General features: G+C 40.8%; 1 protein-coding gene across 1 annotated transcript in view; it reads right to left on the bottom strand.

Annotated features, from left to right (window-relative positions):
* LPCAT3 (lysophosphatidylcholine acyltransferase 3) overlaps positions 1-18,792 on the bottom strand; it is a 709,408-nt gene that overhangs the window by 570,737 nt on the left and 119,879 nt on the right. The window contains exon 2 of the mRNA XM_044079698.1: positions 12,554-12,661. Within this exon, the coding sequence (XP_043935633.1) occupies positions 12,554-12,661 (108 nt within the window). The remainder of the gene's footprint in view (positions 1-12,553; positions 12,662-18,792) is intronic.

The following is an 18,792-nucleotide window of genomic DNA, read 5'->3' as shown; positions in this document are numbered from 1 at the left end:
AAAAGTTGGTCTGCCTTTTACTGCAATGAAGGTAAAATCCAAGTGGATGATAAACATCCATCAAATGCAAAAGTATATTCCCCTTCACTTGGTTGGAAAAAATTGTGAAGAAAAATGGAAGGTTAATCATCTAGTTAACATTAGTCTCCAAGGTCACTTTAGGAAGAAAATAAGGAATTATTTGCAAGGACACCCTTTGTATATGGGAAATAAGAAGGTCTACAGGACAATGCTTGCAACTTGATCCTCTTAGCTGAGGTAATGGGTACTAGAAAAAATAGGTTTTCCAAGTAAGGAATTTTATTTCCAAGGAACCAAGTTATGACCTAAAGCAGTACAGTAATGTTCCATGGAGGAACTGGATCCTTGATTGGAGGCCTTAGGAAAGATCCTTTCAAAAAAGCCTTTGAAATCTTTATGGAGGAAATGAAAGTTTGGTTTTAACCCACATAAAAGTTGGATATGGTTGCTAATGGTGTTTTGTTTCAGAAAGCCATTAATGCCGCGACCATCAAAATTTGCTAAGAAATCTAAGACAGATGGTAGTGGAGCTGAAAAAAGGTCCAAAGCTATGGAAGAAACAGATTTGACAAATCATGATTTTTGTGAAGAGGAAAAATATGTCTCTATAAAACTGGAATAGATAATCAGGCAATCTCTGGCCACCTTTACACATGGAAGAACCATGTAATCAATTACAGGAATTTTATGTCTCAGTGAGTTTGGCCAGATGGGTGATGTACGAGATCTGGATGGGTGTCCAGTAACCATGGAGGTAGTTTCAGAAGAGGCCAGAGGAAAAGGAACCAAACCTGCAGTGACCAAAAGGACACAATGAAAATTACTGTTGCCTTGGTTCTCAGAGGAAAGGGTGGAAAAGTATATACAGGAGACCCAGGAGCAAACTGTGAACCACACTATCTCGCAATGCCTTTTCCCCCGGGGAAATCAGAGCAAAGTAGCTACTGCATTTGTTGTTTAAGTAGGAGGTGAAAAGACTGCAGCAAGGCTGGCCCCAGTGACTGAAAATCACTGCTGTCACTGATGAGTGAGGGACCACTCGTGAGACAGAACAGCTCTCCTCAGTCTGTCTGTCAGAACACTGAAGTCTTGGGGATGTGCACTGCCATCAGAAAACACTGGGAATACAATACCTGCTGTCAAACCATCATGACTTCCGACCATAACCGGTATTAATGGGTTCTTCCTTGCTTGTCGATATACCGGATCACTGCTCATCTGGAAGACAAAGCTAGAATGTCCACAATGCTAGGAGGACTGCTCTCACCTCCAAAGATGTTGATATTAAGTCTGGCCAGTGTCTACCATGTGCCTTGAACCATCTTGCCTTCATAGCGTCTCCCCACCCAGAAAGGAGGCACCCATGGTTAAAGTAGCTATCAGGGGTGGTAGGGTGAATAGTTGACCCTGTATGACTATCGGGGAGGTCAACCACCAACAGATATGGTTCCTGCAAACTGATGCGAGATATACTAAAACACAAAGTAGTTGGCAAAATTAGTGCCCACTGCAAAACTCTTATGTAAAATCTTGCCAGCGGTACTAGATAGATGTAGCCATAAATTCCAGGAGCCGTAGAACTAGTTTCACTAGAGGGTTTGACTGAGAAAGGACCTCTACGGGTATTTAGTGTAGGAAGTCTAGCAGTTTGAGAATTTAAATCCAGATGGCACCTTATGAGCTCTGTCGTCTGGACTGGTGTCAAATGACTTTTGGCTAGCTTGATCATGATTTCCCAAGTACAGGGCTAGATAGAGCAAAAAGTCCCCGCACTGAAAAAACAGATCCCTGGTGGATGCAGTAAGCAGCCAGTCATCCAAGTGCTGGAACCCTTGCAGCCTGAGACAAACAGTTTTGACAGTCATATATTTGGTGAACAACCCGGGAGATGTGGCAAGACCAAAAGGGCAGTGCTCCGAATTTAAAAATGACTGGGTCCCATTTGAAAATGGAGAAATCTCCTGGACTACTTCACTATCTTGATATGGTAGTAGGCACCAGGGAGATCTATACGGCACATCTTATAGTCATTCCACAGAAAATGTAGAATGGAATGAACAATGACCACCCAGGACTGTTTCACAAACTGAAGGTGGTTTAGGTCCAGAAAAGACCTGAGGTCCCCAGTCTTTTTCCAACCAAAAAAAGGGCCCCGACAAGGCTCTGGATCCTTGTTGATCTGGTAGGACCTCCTGGATGACTAACTTTTCTAGCTTCTTTGCCACTTATCCTGCTGCCATTTCCCTTAGACTTGGAAAGACATTGGGGAATTTCTTTCTGTTTGGTTGGACTGCAAAGGGAATAACAGCCTCTGTTGATTATCATCTGCAGAACCTTGAGTGATAGTACAGCAGGTATGGGGGAGTCAAGGATAAGCATTTTCCAACTGCCTCCAGAGTGCAGCAGTCAGGCAACTGTTCAAGAACAATGAAAAGCCTTCTCAGTAATGGGACCTTGAAAGGCTCGATTCTGTGGTCTGCCTCTGTCCCTGGGCTGACATCATTTAAAAATTAATCCTCCTCTGCCCAGGGTGTAGGGGGGTGTTCCTCAGGAGAAGCACCATGTCCAAAACACTGGGATTTTTCAAACCAGAACATTTTTCCAACCTTTTAGTTCAGGGAAAATGTCCTGGGGGGGGGGGTGCATACCTATGGCAGACAGGGTCTTGCCTCCTGTTCACTTCTGGTAACCATATCTAACTTTAGTCTCAAAGAGTATTGAGCCAGCAAAGGGAGCATTAATGAAGGGCATCTTGAAGGCTTCTGCAGTATCACATAGACACATCCAGGCATGCCAAGGAATAGAAATTCTGTTGCCTGCTGCCTTTGCCATGCCTCTACTGAGATGGCGAGTAGACACATGAACACACTGGTAAATAAGCTGTAGGGTAGAAAACTGTTATTCCAAAGATATTTAAAGGCCATCAGGCTGGTTACTCAAAAGGTATTTGGATAATTCTGTAGCCAGATCCCTCTGGGAATGTGACACATGGATCAAGCAGTTCAACGAACAGAATGCAAACATTGTTGAAGCATACATCCATTTCCCAGATCTGTCTAGTGCCCTACATATACATACATACACACAATATATATTAACATATATATCTAGCTATATATATATATATATATATATATATATATATATATATATATCTATATATATATACACATATATACACATATACACACACACACACACACACACACACACACACAAAGCAAAACTTTAAAAACCCGAACGTCAACTTTTTCCCAGGGTAAGTAGCCCCCCCAACTCTATATACCAACTCCGGGACTGCACTACAGTGGAGAAAAGGGCATGCTGGGCAAGTGTTTACTTACCCTAGGTAAAAGTCGGCATTTGGGTTTTTCAGGCCTCACTATTTTCATCTTTGGGATATGACAGTCAATCATAAGGGCATCAGGATTGCAAAGTAGATCTGTGTATGTTCATAGGTTGGTACTAGGCTATCGGCCCTAGGGCCTATACAAGTCTAGCCATAACAATTCCCTGGCTATTTCTTCCCACACTATTTACTTCCTGGACCCCTGTCTAGCAGGGCAACTGACATGATCACTGGGGTGAATTTCCTTTCTCCCATCTAATCATCAAGGTTCCTTTTGAAAAGGGCCAAAGAGGTGCTCTGCTTGACATGTATGGGCAGTCTATTCCAGAGTTTGGGGTGTCTCTGGGTCAGGAACCTATCCCCCCAGCATGTTTTGTTTATTGTGATGACAAGGTTTACATCCCTGGAGCGTGTGGCTCTGAGGGATTGGGATTTCCTTAAGTGTAGCATGTCCAACAGCTCTGGGTTTGACATGGCCTTGTATGTTAAGCAGAGATCGCCTCGGAGTAGACGATATGCGGCAGAGTATAGCTGGAGTTTTTCTAAGGTGGTCAGCATAGGGCATCTGCTTTAGGCCTGTGATTCTTTTAGTGAGGTATTTCTGTGGCCTTTCCAGTTGTTGCAGATGTCTTGAGAGGTACATGCCAAATGGGGCGTTTTATTCTATAATGGGTCTAATGAGGGATGAGTACAGTGGGAGAATGACCTCCTTTTTTCTGGATGAAAAGCCCTTAGTGATGAGGTGTGCAACATAGAAGGATTTCCTGACTGTTGTGGCAATGTAGTTATTGACTGTGAGACCACTGTCCACCTGTGTCCCCAAGTCTCTTATTACACTTTTGGTGTTTAGTGTACTGCCACCTATGTGGTAATTCATGGGTACATGTTTTTTCCCAAACGGGATAACTATACATTTCTTGGCATTGAGCTTGAGCCCATGGCTCTGGCACCAAGCATCTGTAAGGCCCTTTTGTAGAGTATTGACATAATTTGGAGATTCAATAATGGCTCCCAGTTTGCAGTCATCTGCGAACTTTGTTAGCCAGAGTCCCTTAGTGTTGGCCTGTACTTCAGAGAAGTAGATGCCAAACAAGAGAGGTCCCAGGACTGAACCCTGAGGTACTCCACTTGTCACTTGTCTGGAGCTGGATTTGGAGTCAGCTACTTTTACAGTGTGGGTTCTGTCAGCAAGCCAGTTGGCAACCCATCGAGTGACGTAGGGATTAATGCCCTGCTTAGTATGTTTATCTATGACTCCAGAGTGGGTGATGGTGTCAAAGGCCTCGGCGAGGTCCAGATAGGCTGTGTGGACTGCCTTACCCTCGCCCATGGCTCTGGAGACTGATTCAAAGAAGTCAATCAGGTTCAGGAGACAAGATCTGCCCTTCACTAACCCAAACTGGGTGGGGTCCAGTGTTTTAAGGTTGCCAAGGTCTTTGTTTATAAGTTGCATGATAATACGCTCCATGGCCTTGCAGATCAGGCTCGTCAGACTGATGGGGCAGTAGTTCCCGGGATCCAAGGTGGATCCCCCCATATGGAGTGGGATAACTGTAGCTGTGCGCCACTCAATGGGCATGAAGCCTGAAGTGAGGATATGATTAAACATGGCACTTAGGTGAGGTGCCAGTTCATTTTGTAGTTCATGTAGTACACAGCCCGGGATGTCACCTGGTCCCATGGATGCTGTATGCTTAGCTTTGGAAAGTGCATTTTTTACCTGTGTGGCCGTTATTACCGGAATTTGGCAATCTTCCAGTATTGAGATGGGCCATTTAGGGGGTGAAGTTGGCACTGAATTGATCTGCCAGGATATTGGCAATATCCTTGGGATCAGTATATTTAATGCCATTCTGTTGTAGCTCAGAGCAGATCTGAGCATTGCCATTTAGATTCTTGACATAGTTATAAAATGCCTTGGGGTTGTCTTTGGAATCTTTGGCAATTTTATTTTCGTAACTAGCTTTGGAGGATTTTATGAGGGATCTCAGCTTCTTACTGAGGCTGGTAAGGGAGTTATTTGCATCCTGGGATTTTCCTCTTTTCTGCAACAGTTTCTTCCTTTTGTTGTAAAGTTTGTTTATGGCAGGGGACCACCAGATTGGCTTCCTTTTTTTGGAGGAGAGCATCTTGGGTCTATTTGGGATGGCATGATTCATGCATGAGTGGATGTGCTTGTACAATGCCTTAGTGTAGTACTCCGCAGTCGAACTTTCAGTTCCCATCTGCATGGGTGTCATGAAGTTTGTAACTTCTGACTTGAGTAGCATGAAGTTGAATTTGGAGAAGTTTTTTATGGAGGTTTCCTTACTGGGGGGGTGGGGGTGGGATGTGGATGTTAAGGGTGATTAGCTTATGGTCTGATATGACCACCGGGAGGGTGACCATAGGTGTGGAGCATCGATTTCCCAAGCTGGTAATGACCAAGTCTAGGATATTGGAGCCCCTGGTGGGACTATAGATTAGTTGATCTAGGGCATTGGAATTTATGAATTCCAAGAACCGTTGGGCAAAGGTGTTGGTACACGAGTAGTTTTCCCAGTTAATGGCAGGGTAGTTGAAATCACCCAGTATTAGGGTGTTTAGGTAAAAAAAACTTTTACACTGTGAAGGACACCAATGAGGAAGAGAAAAGGCAAACACTACTAAAAACTCCTGATGTCCACCACGGCAGTAAAACGTAATAGTAAAAATCAAAACTTTATTAAAAAGAATATAACATAAAATAAGCAGTCCTCAGTCTTCCGAGAAGCGCTTTCGGCAAATAAGCCTTCCTCAGATCGTATAAAAAGGACTGTTCAGCTTTTGTATTTATAAGGCATCACAGCCATTCCTCATTTAGTTCTCTGACACACCCTTGTTGCAAACCAAAAGGAGGCCAGCTAGCAGAGAGGTATAATTTCCTTCATTGTAATTAAAGGGGCAGTGCTTCTCTTTACTATAGGACTGTATATGAGAAAACTAATAGCTATGGATGTGAACACATTATATGAATGAAGCAACATTCAAGTAAACTTGTTAATCATATTCCTTCTATTCTTAAGTGCAGGTTTTAATGGCACAATAGTATTCAAGCCTGGTGATCTGTTTGCTCTTAAATTAATTATCCAGCATGTTTCCCTTAGCTCTGTGCGATTATGAACATCACCTCCTCTTGTGATCTGACAGACTGCCTCTATGGCCTTAAATACAAAGTAATGAGAAGGATACTGTGCTACGTGGGCTGCTAAGGCATTATTGGGATCTTTCTGTTTGATGTCCCTCAAATGTCTGAGGATACGTTCCTTAAGACGTTGATCTGTTTTACCAACATAGAAAGCACTACATTGGCAGCAAGTCGCTAAGTATAGGATGTGGGAACTAGTACAATCAGCATAGACATTAAAATTGTACTGTTGCCTGGAGTATGGATGTACCAAAACATTGGAGCTGTCAATGGAGTTGCAAGCTTTGCATCTTAAGCACTTGAAAGTGCCCTTTCTATTAGAATTGGGCCTATTTCTTTCAAATCCATCTTTGTTGCACGAGACATTTCAAATTCTTCTTATTCTTGTATAGGAATCTGGGCTGTTCACCTACAATGTCTCTTATTTTGTCATCAGTTGTCAATACCGGCCAAATCTTCCTAATAACTTCACATACTTGCTTATTGTCAGCAGTGTATGTTAACAAACCTTTAATTTGCTGTGATTGAGTTTTAAGATCCAGGTTCTCATGATGACTCAATGTGGGTTCAGAGAAGTAGGGACGTCCCTTTCCTCTCCTCAATTCCTGTGGATCATGCTTCAATCTTAGATTCTTTCTTTTATACAATCTTTTACAATCTTTTACTTAAATGTGTCTCAATATTTCTCTGTTCTGCTACAAAGTCTTCATTCTCAGTACATAATCTTGAGGTTCTTAAGATCTGATTCTCAAAGACGTTATCAAAAATATGTCCCGGGTGCATACTATGCAGATAATGATTTCTCCAGGTTTTTTTTTTTATGAATTCCTGTACTGATACCTCTATCAGGATGCAGATGAATCTTTACATCCAGAAATTCTATGGTCTCCGAAGAATGTTTAACCACAAACTCTAGAAAATCAGTGCTCTCGTTGATAAAGTTGACAAAAAGGTCCAATTGTGTAGAGCTGTCTCCAAAGGATAAAGACATCATCCACAAAACGGCCATAGTACATTAGATATTGTTTCCAAGTGCTGGGTATCAGTTCATTATGTTCCCACTCAGCCAGAACGAAATTAGAGTAACTATTTGCACATAGGGTGCCCATAGCCAAACCCCATGTCTGTAAATAGAAAGAATCCCCATACATAAAGATGTTATTTTCCAATACAAGTTCCAGCAATGAACATATTGGTTCTACTTCCATACTGTTCCTTGCTAGGAAAGATCTTATTGCATGTAGACCATAGTCATTCGGAATCACCGTAAACAAACTCTTGATGGCCATTGTCACTAGTAACAAATCTTCATATTTCTTGAGGTCCTTAGTAACTAAAATGAGTTTTTCCAGAAAATCTCCTGAGTCCTTCAATACAGTTCCTGCTAGTGGCAGGGCCTTCTTTAATTCATGCTCCACGTACATGGAAACAGGTTCAGTTACCCACCCCCTACTAGAAACTATGGGATGTAGGGGTGTGTCAACTGGATCCTTGTGAATTTTGGGGAGTCTGCTGATGTATGGAAACACAGGTTTAGGGCAATCAAAGAACTCATATAGTTCTTGTGAGATATTTGACTCTATCAATAGATCATATAGATGGCTACGAAAACGATCTACCTTAGTCGTAGCTTCACTGCAACTTAATCTCTTACACGTTCTTTCATCATCCAGCATAGAGAGCATTTTATGCCTGTACCATACGGCTTCCATCACTACTATACACCCTCCTTTATCAGCAGGCTTGATGACCAAGCTGTCTCCTTTAGCTGCTTCAGCATTTCATTCTCATTAGTAGTTAAATTGAAGAAACGTCCTTGTCCTTTGGTTGTATTACCCCTTAGTTTGAAGATTTAATCTTCACATAATCTCAAGAACATCTCCACTGGTGGAGGATTACGGGGAACAAAGCTACTACTTCTCTGAACCCACATTGAGTCATCATGAGAGCCTGGATCTTAAAACTCAATCACAGCAACTTAAAGATTTGTTAACATACACTGCTGACAATAAGCAAGTATGTGAAGTTATTAGGAAGTTTTGGCCGGTATTGACAACTGATGACAAAATAAGAGACATTGTAGGTGAATAGCCCAGATTCCTATACAAGAATAAGAAGAATTTGAAATGTCTCATTTGCAACAAAGATGGATTTGAAAGAAATAGGTCCAATTCTAATAGGAAGGGCACTTTCAAGTGCTTAAGATGCAAAGCTTGCAACTCCATTGACAGCTCCAATGTTTTTGTACATCCATACTCCAGGCAACAGTACAATTTTAATGTCTATGCTGAATGTACTAGTTCCCACATCCTATACTTAGCGACTTGCTGCCAATGTAGTGCTTTCTATGTTGGTAAAACAGATCAACGTCTTAAGGAACGTATCCTCAGACATTTGAGGGACATCAAACAGAAAGATCCCAATAATGCCTTAGCAGCCCACGTAGCACAGTATCCTTCCCATTACTTTGTATTTAAGGCCACAGAGGCAGTCTGTCAGATCACAAGAGGAGGTGATGTTCATAATCGCACAGAACTAAGGGAAACATGCTGGATAATTAATTTAAGAGCAAACAGATCACCAGGATTGAATACTATTGTGCCATTAAAACCTGCACTTAAGAATGGAAGGAATATGATTAGCAAGTTTACTTGAATGTTGCTTCATTCATATAATGTATTTACATCCATAGCTATTAGTTTTCTCATATACAATCCTATAGTAAAGAGAAGCACTGCCCCTTTAACTACAATGAAGGAAATTATACCTCTCTGCTAGCTGGCCTCCTTTTGGTTTGCAACAAGGGCGTGTCAGAGAACTAAATGAGGAATGGCTGTGATGCCTTATAAATACAAAAGCTGAACAGTCCTTTTTATACGATCTGAGGAAGGCTTATTTGCCGAAAGCGCTTATCGGAAGACTGAGGACTGCTTATTTTTCGTTATATTCTTTTTATTAAAGTTTTGATTTTACTATTAAGTTTTACTGCCATGGTGGACATCAGTAGTTTTTAGTAGTATTAGGGTGTTTGGTTGTATATTAATACTTTTCAGTATGTTTAGAAAGGTGTAGTGAGAATCTTGGGGCATGGTGGGGGATCTGTAGCAAGCTGAGTGCATGAGTTATGTGGTGGATCCTGGCACCAGACAGGCAGCTCACTGTAATTTTCTCCTTGGTCAGCCTGGTGAGCGGGACATCAGTGTGCCTCACTACAGAGTCACCTATGACTAAAGTGTTAGGTACGTTGTCTTGCCTTAGGGGCTGTTGCTGGATGGCACACCGGTGTTGTGAGCTATGCGACACTTTGGTTGGGATTGGTGTTTGTTTGCGTTTCAGCTTCGGAGGTCCTTGTTGCTTGGGCAAGTTACAGTTAAGGGCCTCCACATATGTAGATTTAGTGTTGCTATGTATGGGTGTGAGTTTTGAAGGGCTGTGTGTTGCTTGAGGTGTAGTGCGGGTGCTAACCTTCTCCTCTTGACTGTCTAGCACAATCTTGGGTGGAGAGAGCTTAGCTTCCAGTTTGGCTATGTAAGTGCATCTCTTACAGGTTGGTAGGAGGAGAGGGTTGTCTGTGTACATGAGGCAATTGCTGCATTGCCCCAGTATGCCCAGATTAACCAGCTGGACAGGAGAGATGTGTGTGTGTATACATACATACACACACACATACACACACACACACACACACATATATATATATATATATAAAACTAGCACAAAGTAGAGGAAAAAATGTGCAATTACAAAGTTAAAAATGGAACAAGTAACAGCTAAAAAAATCACTTACCCAAACATTAGTGCACAGAACGCTCAAATACTTGTCTTGATTCATCAACAGATAAACCAGGTTTGAAGTAATCTATGGACTAAAGGAAATGATTGGTAAGAAAGGAGCTACAGCCCTGGATCCAAGCTCTTTGAGGTCAGATTAGATAACTCCTCCTTTGGGTCAGATGGAAAAATCATCATCAGATCAGCTGGAGAATACCCCCCCCCCCCCCCCGAAAAAAAAATATCAAAAGTTTTTCTATCCTTATCAAGACAGGGACTGGTATTAATAAAATGTTTAGCAGCAGGTATTAACAAAATGTTTAGCAGCAGCTTTTCACTAAAACAATAGCTGCTGGGTCTGACCTGGGATATGTGTACAGCTTATAAGACTAAGCAATTTTATACAGCCTATCTTGCTTTTTTGGGGGGCAAACAGGCTATCAGGTAAGTTACAGGAACATTCTCCAATGCGCAAGTAACGGGAAGAATTGGACTAAGTTCTGGAAAATCCAGTTGTAATATATCACATTGCTTCTTTATGTTCTGTGGAACATTATGTTTCCACTGAAATAAAGGACTCATTCTGGAAATGGTTTACAGAAAGAAAATCCTTCACAGGAACTGGCAGAATCTGAATCAGAAATTTTAGGAAATAAACTACAATCTGTCCTTTCACAATCATTTCCTGTTCATCAACTTTAACCTCTTCAGAAAAAATGAAGAATCCATCTTCCTTTTACCAGAAACAGGAGGACTGAAAGGGTCAGGACCCTGAACTAAAGCCTGAGCCAAGCCCACTAAATCACACCTGTTTAAAGTGATAAGAAATGTCGACATTTTTGCTTCCTTTTTGATTGGAATTCCATAAACAGATACACTTTTGCCAGGGAAAATATCCCTAAGGAGCATTCTGTCTTGGCAGAGTGGTATTCCCAGCCCCTTCACCTAAAACCAACAAAAGATGTTCTCCCTTGCCCACCAAAGGCCCTTCAACAGCTTTGGTGGCTACAGACAGAGCCAGGGAAGAAGATAAATGGCCTGAAGGAAAAAAATGCCCACAATATAGTCGCCCATCTGTGACTGAGGCACGTTAGCAGTCTGCTGTGGTAACAAAGGTTTAGTTATTTTCCTTCTTTTTGGAAGAAGGAAGAACCAAGGAACTGACAGGTTGTTTATAGTCGGTAAAACAGATAGGCTCACATTTAATTCATATGACAGTCTTCAAAACACACTTTCTAAGCTGTAAAAAACACTTTATAAGCTGTAAAAATTAAAGTTTTCAGAAAAAGAACAATTTATTTCCAAAAAAGTTAACGAAGTTTTTTCTCAAAAGAGAACTTGTCTGCCAAGCAGTGGAACAGCATCAGCTGACCACTGATCCTCAAAAGCTCATATGAAGAGTGCTCTTCATCGACATGAAAGCTCTGAAGGGCTTAGCACCCAATCCTTACTACTTAGCTCAGCTACAGATGACAAATGGCTTAGGTATATGGTAGGCGTCTTACAGCTTTTAAAGTTAGCAGTTTGTTATATTCGTAGCAGAACACAACTCCTATACCCTTGCTATCTATGGCAGCTCTGATCCTTATAATGAACAGAGCTAGTAACCCCTCCTCTCAAAACAACAAACACTCACAAAAAATACATTTTCCTTACTACATCCAAACATTGTTATCTGTACTTTACATGACTTCATACAACTCTGCCATTGTTACTTCTATTCTTAACATCACACCCACAGAATGGCAAGAAACAAGAAATATTAGCATGCTTGCTTCTGCAAGCTGTACAAACTGGCCTGATCCAGAAGAGGTAATTTCAGCTACTGTTCAGAAAGTACACAACACAGAAAAGCAGTTACATACAGTTCAGTATTTGGTTAATGTCAAGCATGCACAGGTTATTAATGCATATGCTCTTCAACACACTAAATCTACCCACCTCCATTTATGTATTGTATAATTAACAGCATGGTCACCAAAACATTTACCCAGATAGGGCACCATACTGAGGATGCATTATCCTTGCTTACAGTACATAAATGGATCCAGCAGTTCAACTCATTTGATCAGGTCAGTTATCTGCAGCCCTTTTTGGTTAAAAAAGAAGAAAAAATGTACTACAAGTCATGAAATGTATTATTCCTACTGGAACAGCACCAAACAATCATTTCATGCCACATATTATTCAAGATTCCTTGGAATTCATTAGCATGCTTTTAAGAATGTAAACTCACTCCAACTCACCAAAGTTGAAATAAGCAATCCATAAACCAATCACAGTGTGGTAGATGTGAATTGCTGAAGGTGACTGATCAAAAAGAATGTATCTGTAGAGCAAGGCAAATGGGTACCCTAAAAACAAAAACAAAATGTGCTCAAATACTGGGAAGCAATGAAATGGTCTTGCTTATCCATTTTAATTAATAGCCAGGCTACAAACAGCAATGCCAGTAAACACTTCTACTCAAGATTTTTGATGACATATCAAAGACTACTAGTAATTAAAAATGTTCACAGAGGAGTAGTAAAAACAACAGCAATGGTATTTCAAGCGAATACCAACATAACAGCATACAAATAAGGAAGTCTGTAACCTAACTGCATAGGTTGAAAAAATAAATAAAAATAGCAGCACGAGCAACATATCTATCTATATTCATGAAAAAAATCCTCTCTCATAATACACCCACTGAAGTCATTTTTTGTAGCAAAAGAGTGCCTTTAATTTGACCTACATATACAAAATTGCATAAACACACAATTCACCAAAAACAGAATACTTTACAAAGCCAAAAACTCTCGCCTCAATGCAAATGAAACTATACTTCCCACCACTTACCTCCTCCCCTCACTACTTGATTGGTACTCAAATTTTCATTAAACTCCTGGTATCACAAACATAAAATCTGTAGCAATCAACCCTTGCAGAACCCACCAATGTACAGAACTAGAAGTCTAAACTGGTTAGAACTCCCCACTCAAATGCACAGTTTCTTCCCTACCTATAAAATCATCCAACATCCATCTTCTTACCCAGCACTAAATGCTACTCTACAGAACTATCTTCAAAATTGGCCATTAAGCTCCAATGACCAAAAACTCCTCTGTCCACATACCTATCTAATCTGGGCATGGTCTGTACTCATACCATGTTGCTAAGGCCTGGGACTCCATAACTGTACCCCTCGGGTCAATACCCTCCCTCCAGTCCTTTAAAACCATTCTTGCAGACTTCCAAGCTCTGTTCTTGCTCAACTCCAGAATAAGTTATGTCCCTAAATGTTCCGTATTCACACGTTACACCTCCTTATTCTCCCTTCCTCGCACTTTCTTATTTCAATCAATTTCTCCCTTCTGACTCTTTATAAATATGCCATAACCCTGTTTTTTCCCGCTCACTTCATATTACAATTTGTTTGTATTCTACGAATTCAACTTTAATTTCTCTATAAACTGGTTAACAATCCTCTAAATATTAAATCATTGTCATAAAAGTGGTATCTTTTCTTAGCCAAGGTTTTCCCTTTATTGTTAATTTGGTATAATTAAACTAATCTAAATACCTTTATTGAATTATCAACTGTGACATACACAAATTCACATTTATACAAAAGTAATCAAACTGTATTAACATTAGCAATATATGTGAAGTATAATGTTTGTTATACATCATATAACGTAATCATTACATAAACTATTCAATTCCTCCCCCTCTTTGTGAATAACGTAAACAACATTTGTTCAATTCAACCTCCTCTTTTTAAGCAGGAAACATCTTTAATAAACCATCACTTGCGACATAAGCAATTATACATTTATACAAATTAAAACTATGATACAATCCTAGTTGCAAACATTATATATCACTTATGCTCTACCCAGTCATTTCCAGTTAAAGACTGCATAGCTCATTTAATTCCTACCTTCTTTTAAACCCCACTCCTCCTCTGTATGTATTGTTCCCACAATTCCGATTTTTCCTATGTACTTCGCGCCTACACGTTATTAAAGATCTCAATTCCAGTTGTTTCATCTCTGTTACTATATACACTACTTCTAATATAGTTGGTTTGACTTCCATTTTCTAGTAATTACTTTTTGGCAGCCACCATAATTAAATACAGCAAAGCCTTACCATATCCAGGCAATTCCGATTCTGTATGATAGCTCAGGAAATCATTTTCCCTATCCCACCAATCCGCACACTCAGCATCTTCAACAGTGCATCCCGCAGGGAATCCCTAAAGTCCACCAAACCCACCACACTCCCAGAAAATATGTTCCCAAGTGCCTCTTTTCCCTACCACACCTCCAACATTGGTCTACATGAATAATAATTCCCAAGTATACTCCAGAGAATTTAACTAGATGTTTTTGTATTATTTTTGAAGATTTATTAATTTATTTATTGACATTTGTACTGTTTTTAGAATTTTTTTTTTTTTTTTTAATACTTTGGATCTTTTCTCCCTTGGCCTCCACTGAAAATGGGCACCTATCCAGTTTGGACTTTCTCAACACTCAAATGTCACTCAATAAATAAATATAAATGCATACAAATGCATCAGGTACACGAGTGACCTATGCTATTCAGACTGTGTATGCTGATGAATGACTTGGCCATAACAACAGGGTGATGCATACACTGTGCTCAACCATTTACAGAGCTTCTGCTTAACACACGACTTTGTGAGAATGTGGAGTTGGCATAGAGGAGATCCAGGAGCAGGAAGACTTCCCCCCTTGCAAAAACACTATGCAAATATTTTACAATGCTGTAATTAACCTCAAAGCTCTCCTGAACTGAGGAGTAATGGTCTGCAGCTCATAAGAAGCTGCTTTATGTAATAAAGGGAGCAAGGTCAGATTCCTTCCCTTTCCACCTTTAAGCAAGTCACTTACCCAGACATTGCTCATTTGCTGCCCCTGAAAAGGCATATTTGGGCTTCCTTGCTAACAGAATATATACATTATACAAATAACTACATCTATATGTTGTTGCGTCTTTCGGCTTTTCCAGGTTAGGGGTCGCCACAGCGGAACTCCGTCCGCTAATGATTGGTAGTTGATTTTTACGTGCCGAGTTACCAGCCCTGACGCACAACCTTCAACGAAGGTACGCCCATTCATGCATGTCTCCACGCAGAAGACGCTCTACCGGACAGCGTCTTATTGTGAGGCGACAATGCTACCGCAGCACCACCACCACCACCACAGGTAAAATAACTATATATATATATATATATATATATATATATATAGATATATATATATATACATATATATATATATATATATATATATATATATATATACACACACACACACACACACACACACACATATACATATATAGCTCTATCTATATGTATCACGAAAGATATAGAGCTAAAGACAGAGAATCACACACGGACGAACAAACAGAGACAAAACACAGAGTTTAACACTACAAACTTCTCTCCAACTAAAAAAAAGCCTGTGTCAGTAAACCCCAGCTGTAAAACAAAAATTAAATGTTGTCTTGGCAGTGATACTGGTAGGGAAAGTGTTTTAGTAATTTAAATGTGTAAAGTTAGAGGGCAAGGGTAGAGTTAGAGTTAGCACAAGAGTAAGGTGGTGTGGGGGGGGTCAGGCCTCCTTCCATCATCATTTCCATGTGTGCTAACCCGAATCTTACATATTATGTTACTAAAAACCCTTTAGCAGTACCACTACAAAAGACAAGAGGACACAGAACATACACAGCACAAAACATGCACAAAAGGGGGATCACTTCAGTGGCTCTGCTGGACAGAGGAACAGGGAACTAGTTTAAGGGGGTGGCGAAAGCCAACACATTCTGGCTAGGCTTATAAATGCCTCTGGGCAGATAGCCTAGTACCTACCTATGAACCTAAAAGTGATCCGAGTCTATCTCCTTACCAAAAACACAACTCTAATCCTAACCTGCAAACACCTGCTACAAATCTTACACATCTTCACAAGCCATCACTTTTTTCATTAAAACCTTAAATTTTCCTGCACACTTCTCCTTACCTGCACTGTATAAACCTAAATTTAATCATATGATTCACTCACACACACACACACACACACACACACACACCTGTGCATTCCTTTTATCCACAAAAAAAAAACTTTGACCAAATGTGTAATCTACTATTCAATGTAACCTTTTTTCTCAGGATTAGAGAGAGATCCAAACCACACTGTTATGGAGGAGCTGAGAACAGACTCCATGACTGCTGTATAGAAGTGAACCAATAGTTCCTTTGGGAGGATGAACCTCCACAGCTGTCGCAGAAAGTACATTCGCTGTTGTGCCTTTTTTATGATGGACCCTCCACTGCCACAAGTCCCAGGAGATTATAGATCCCAAAAACTTGAAGGATTCCACAACTGACACAGCAGTATTAAATATAAAGAGGGGGTATAATATTGTAGTACCACTCCTGAAGTCCACCGTCATCTCCACAATTTTAAAAAGAGTATTCAGTTCCAGATTATTCTGACTACACCAAAGAGCCAACTGCTCAACCTCCTGTCTGTATGCAGACTCATCACCATACTTGATGACCACTTCTCCAGTTTCACAAAATTACTTGGAGTGGTCATTGACCAGAATATAAAATTAGACACGCACATATCACAGACCGTAAAAAACTAGGAACTCTGGACAGAAATCAACATTTTCTAAATAAAACTACAAAGGACACTACAGCAAGAAAAAGAAGTTATGTCTTACCATAATGTTCCATCTGCGTGTTGTAGATCTTTATTCATTCATTACTGTTAGGACTTCGGGTCCGTCCTCAGAACCGACATGGCCATTACAAAGCTCGCGCCAGCCAAAAACTCTCAGCTAAGACCTAACCACAATGCCCCTCTCATAGTCTCTTCAAATCGAGTTTGCCCGCCATTATAGTATAGAAGTAATAATAGTGATAGTAGGAGGCTCTGTCTGAGCAGATACCTTAACTAATAAGGAAATCCTAAACTCCACCAGGGGTCCAGGCAGGGGGAAGGAGGGCAGGACTTAATGAATGAATAAAGATCTACAACACAGATGGAACGTTACAGTAAGACATAACTTTTTTATCTGATATTGTAAATCTTTATTCATTCCTTACTGTTAGGACAGAGTCCACAGCTACTTGAATCCTAGGTGGCCCTAAGGAAGGACATTCCTGAGCATCACAGAACCAAAAGATGCTAGTCCCCTGGAGGCCAAATCCAATTTGTAATGAGTGATAAAAGGTATGAGGTCTTGCCCAAGAGGCTGCTGCACAGATATCATCCATAGAGGCTCTGGAATGAAAAGTAGCCATCGATCTAGTAGAGTGAGCCTTTATTTTGGAAGGTAAGGACACTTTGTTCTGATGGTAGATGATGGAAGTTTCTGAGCCAAGAAGATAAAAGTTATTTTGGAAACAGGCTTACCCAATCTGGGTCCTGCAAAGGCCACAAATAATTGATCCATTTTTCTGAAAGACTTAGTTTTGTCCAAGTAGAAACGAAGTTGCCTATGAACATAGAGGGTATGCAGAAGGTATTCCCCTCTATTTGAATGGTGAGGAAAGAAAACCGGTAGGTCAACTGATTGATTAATGGAAAACCCAGAAATGACCTTGGGCAAAAGAGGTCAGTATGTAGGGACACATTTTCCCTATGAAAAATCAAGTAAGGTCTCGACACTCAAGGTCTGAAACTCAGATACTCTTCTCTTGGAGGTAAGGGCTACTAGAAGCAGAGTTTTCCATTTTATATCACAGGAGTTAGAAGGCTCGAAGGGAGGACTTGTTAACGACTGAAGCACCAAAGTAAAGTCCCATGGCTCTATAGGAGGCTTGACCGGAGGTTTAACATGCAATACTCTCATAAAAGGTCTTGCACAGTCAGTGTGACATTAACAGATGAACTGTCGATTCCATTGTGAAAATTTGCAATAGCTGCTAAATGCATTGCAATTGTCGATGCTGAAGCTCCTGCTTGCACTAGGGTAGTCAGGTATTGTAGGATCTAGTGAACAGGCATGGAAAAAGGATCTATGTTATGTTCTTTGGCCCATCTAGAGAACCTAGTCCACTTACTAGAATAAATTTTTCTGGTGGAAGGTTTGTGCAAAGCCAGAAGAATCTCGCGAACAAGGGATGAAATATCAGGTAGCCTGGCAATCATCGAAGTGGAGAAACAAAGCTGTGAGCTTGAGGTTGTGGAGACTGGGGTGAATCAGTCCCTGAGGATGAGACAGCAGTCCTTGGGATTGATCCAGGATTCACGGGCTGTGAATCAGGTGAGGCCATAAGGGAACCAGACTTGACAGGGCCAATAAGGGGCAATGAGGATCACTCTGCTTCTCAACCTTTGAGCTTTCTGGAGGAATTTTGGGATGAGAGGAAATGGGGGAAAGGCATAAAGCAGACCCGGGGGCCAATTGTGCGGCAGAGCATCCCTGGGTGACTCCCCCTGAGGGGTGTGGGGAT

The sequence above is a fragment of the Protopterus annectens genome, chromosome 8.part0 (assembly GCF_019279795.1).
Source record: "Protopterus annectens isolate FY-2018-M chromosome 8.part0, PAN1.0, whole genome shotgun sequence".
In the NCBI taxonomy this organism is placed as follows: domain Eukaryota; kingdom Metazoa; phylum Chordata; order Ceratodontiformes; family Protopteridae; genus Protopterus; species Protopterus annectens.
This window is presented reverse-complemented; position numbering and strand designations above follow the sequence as displayed.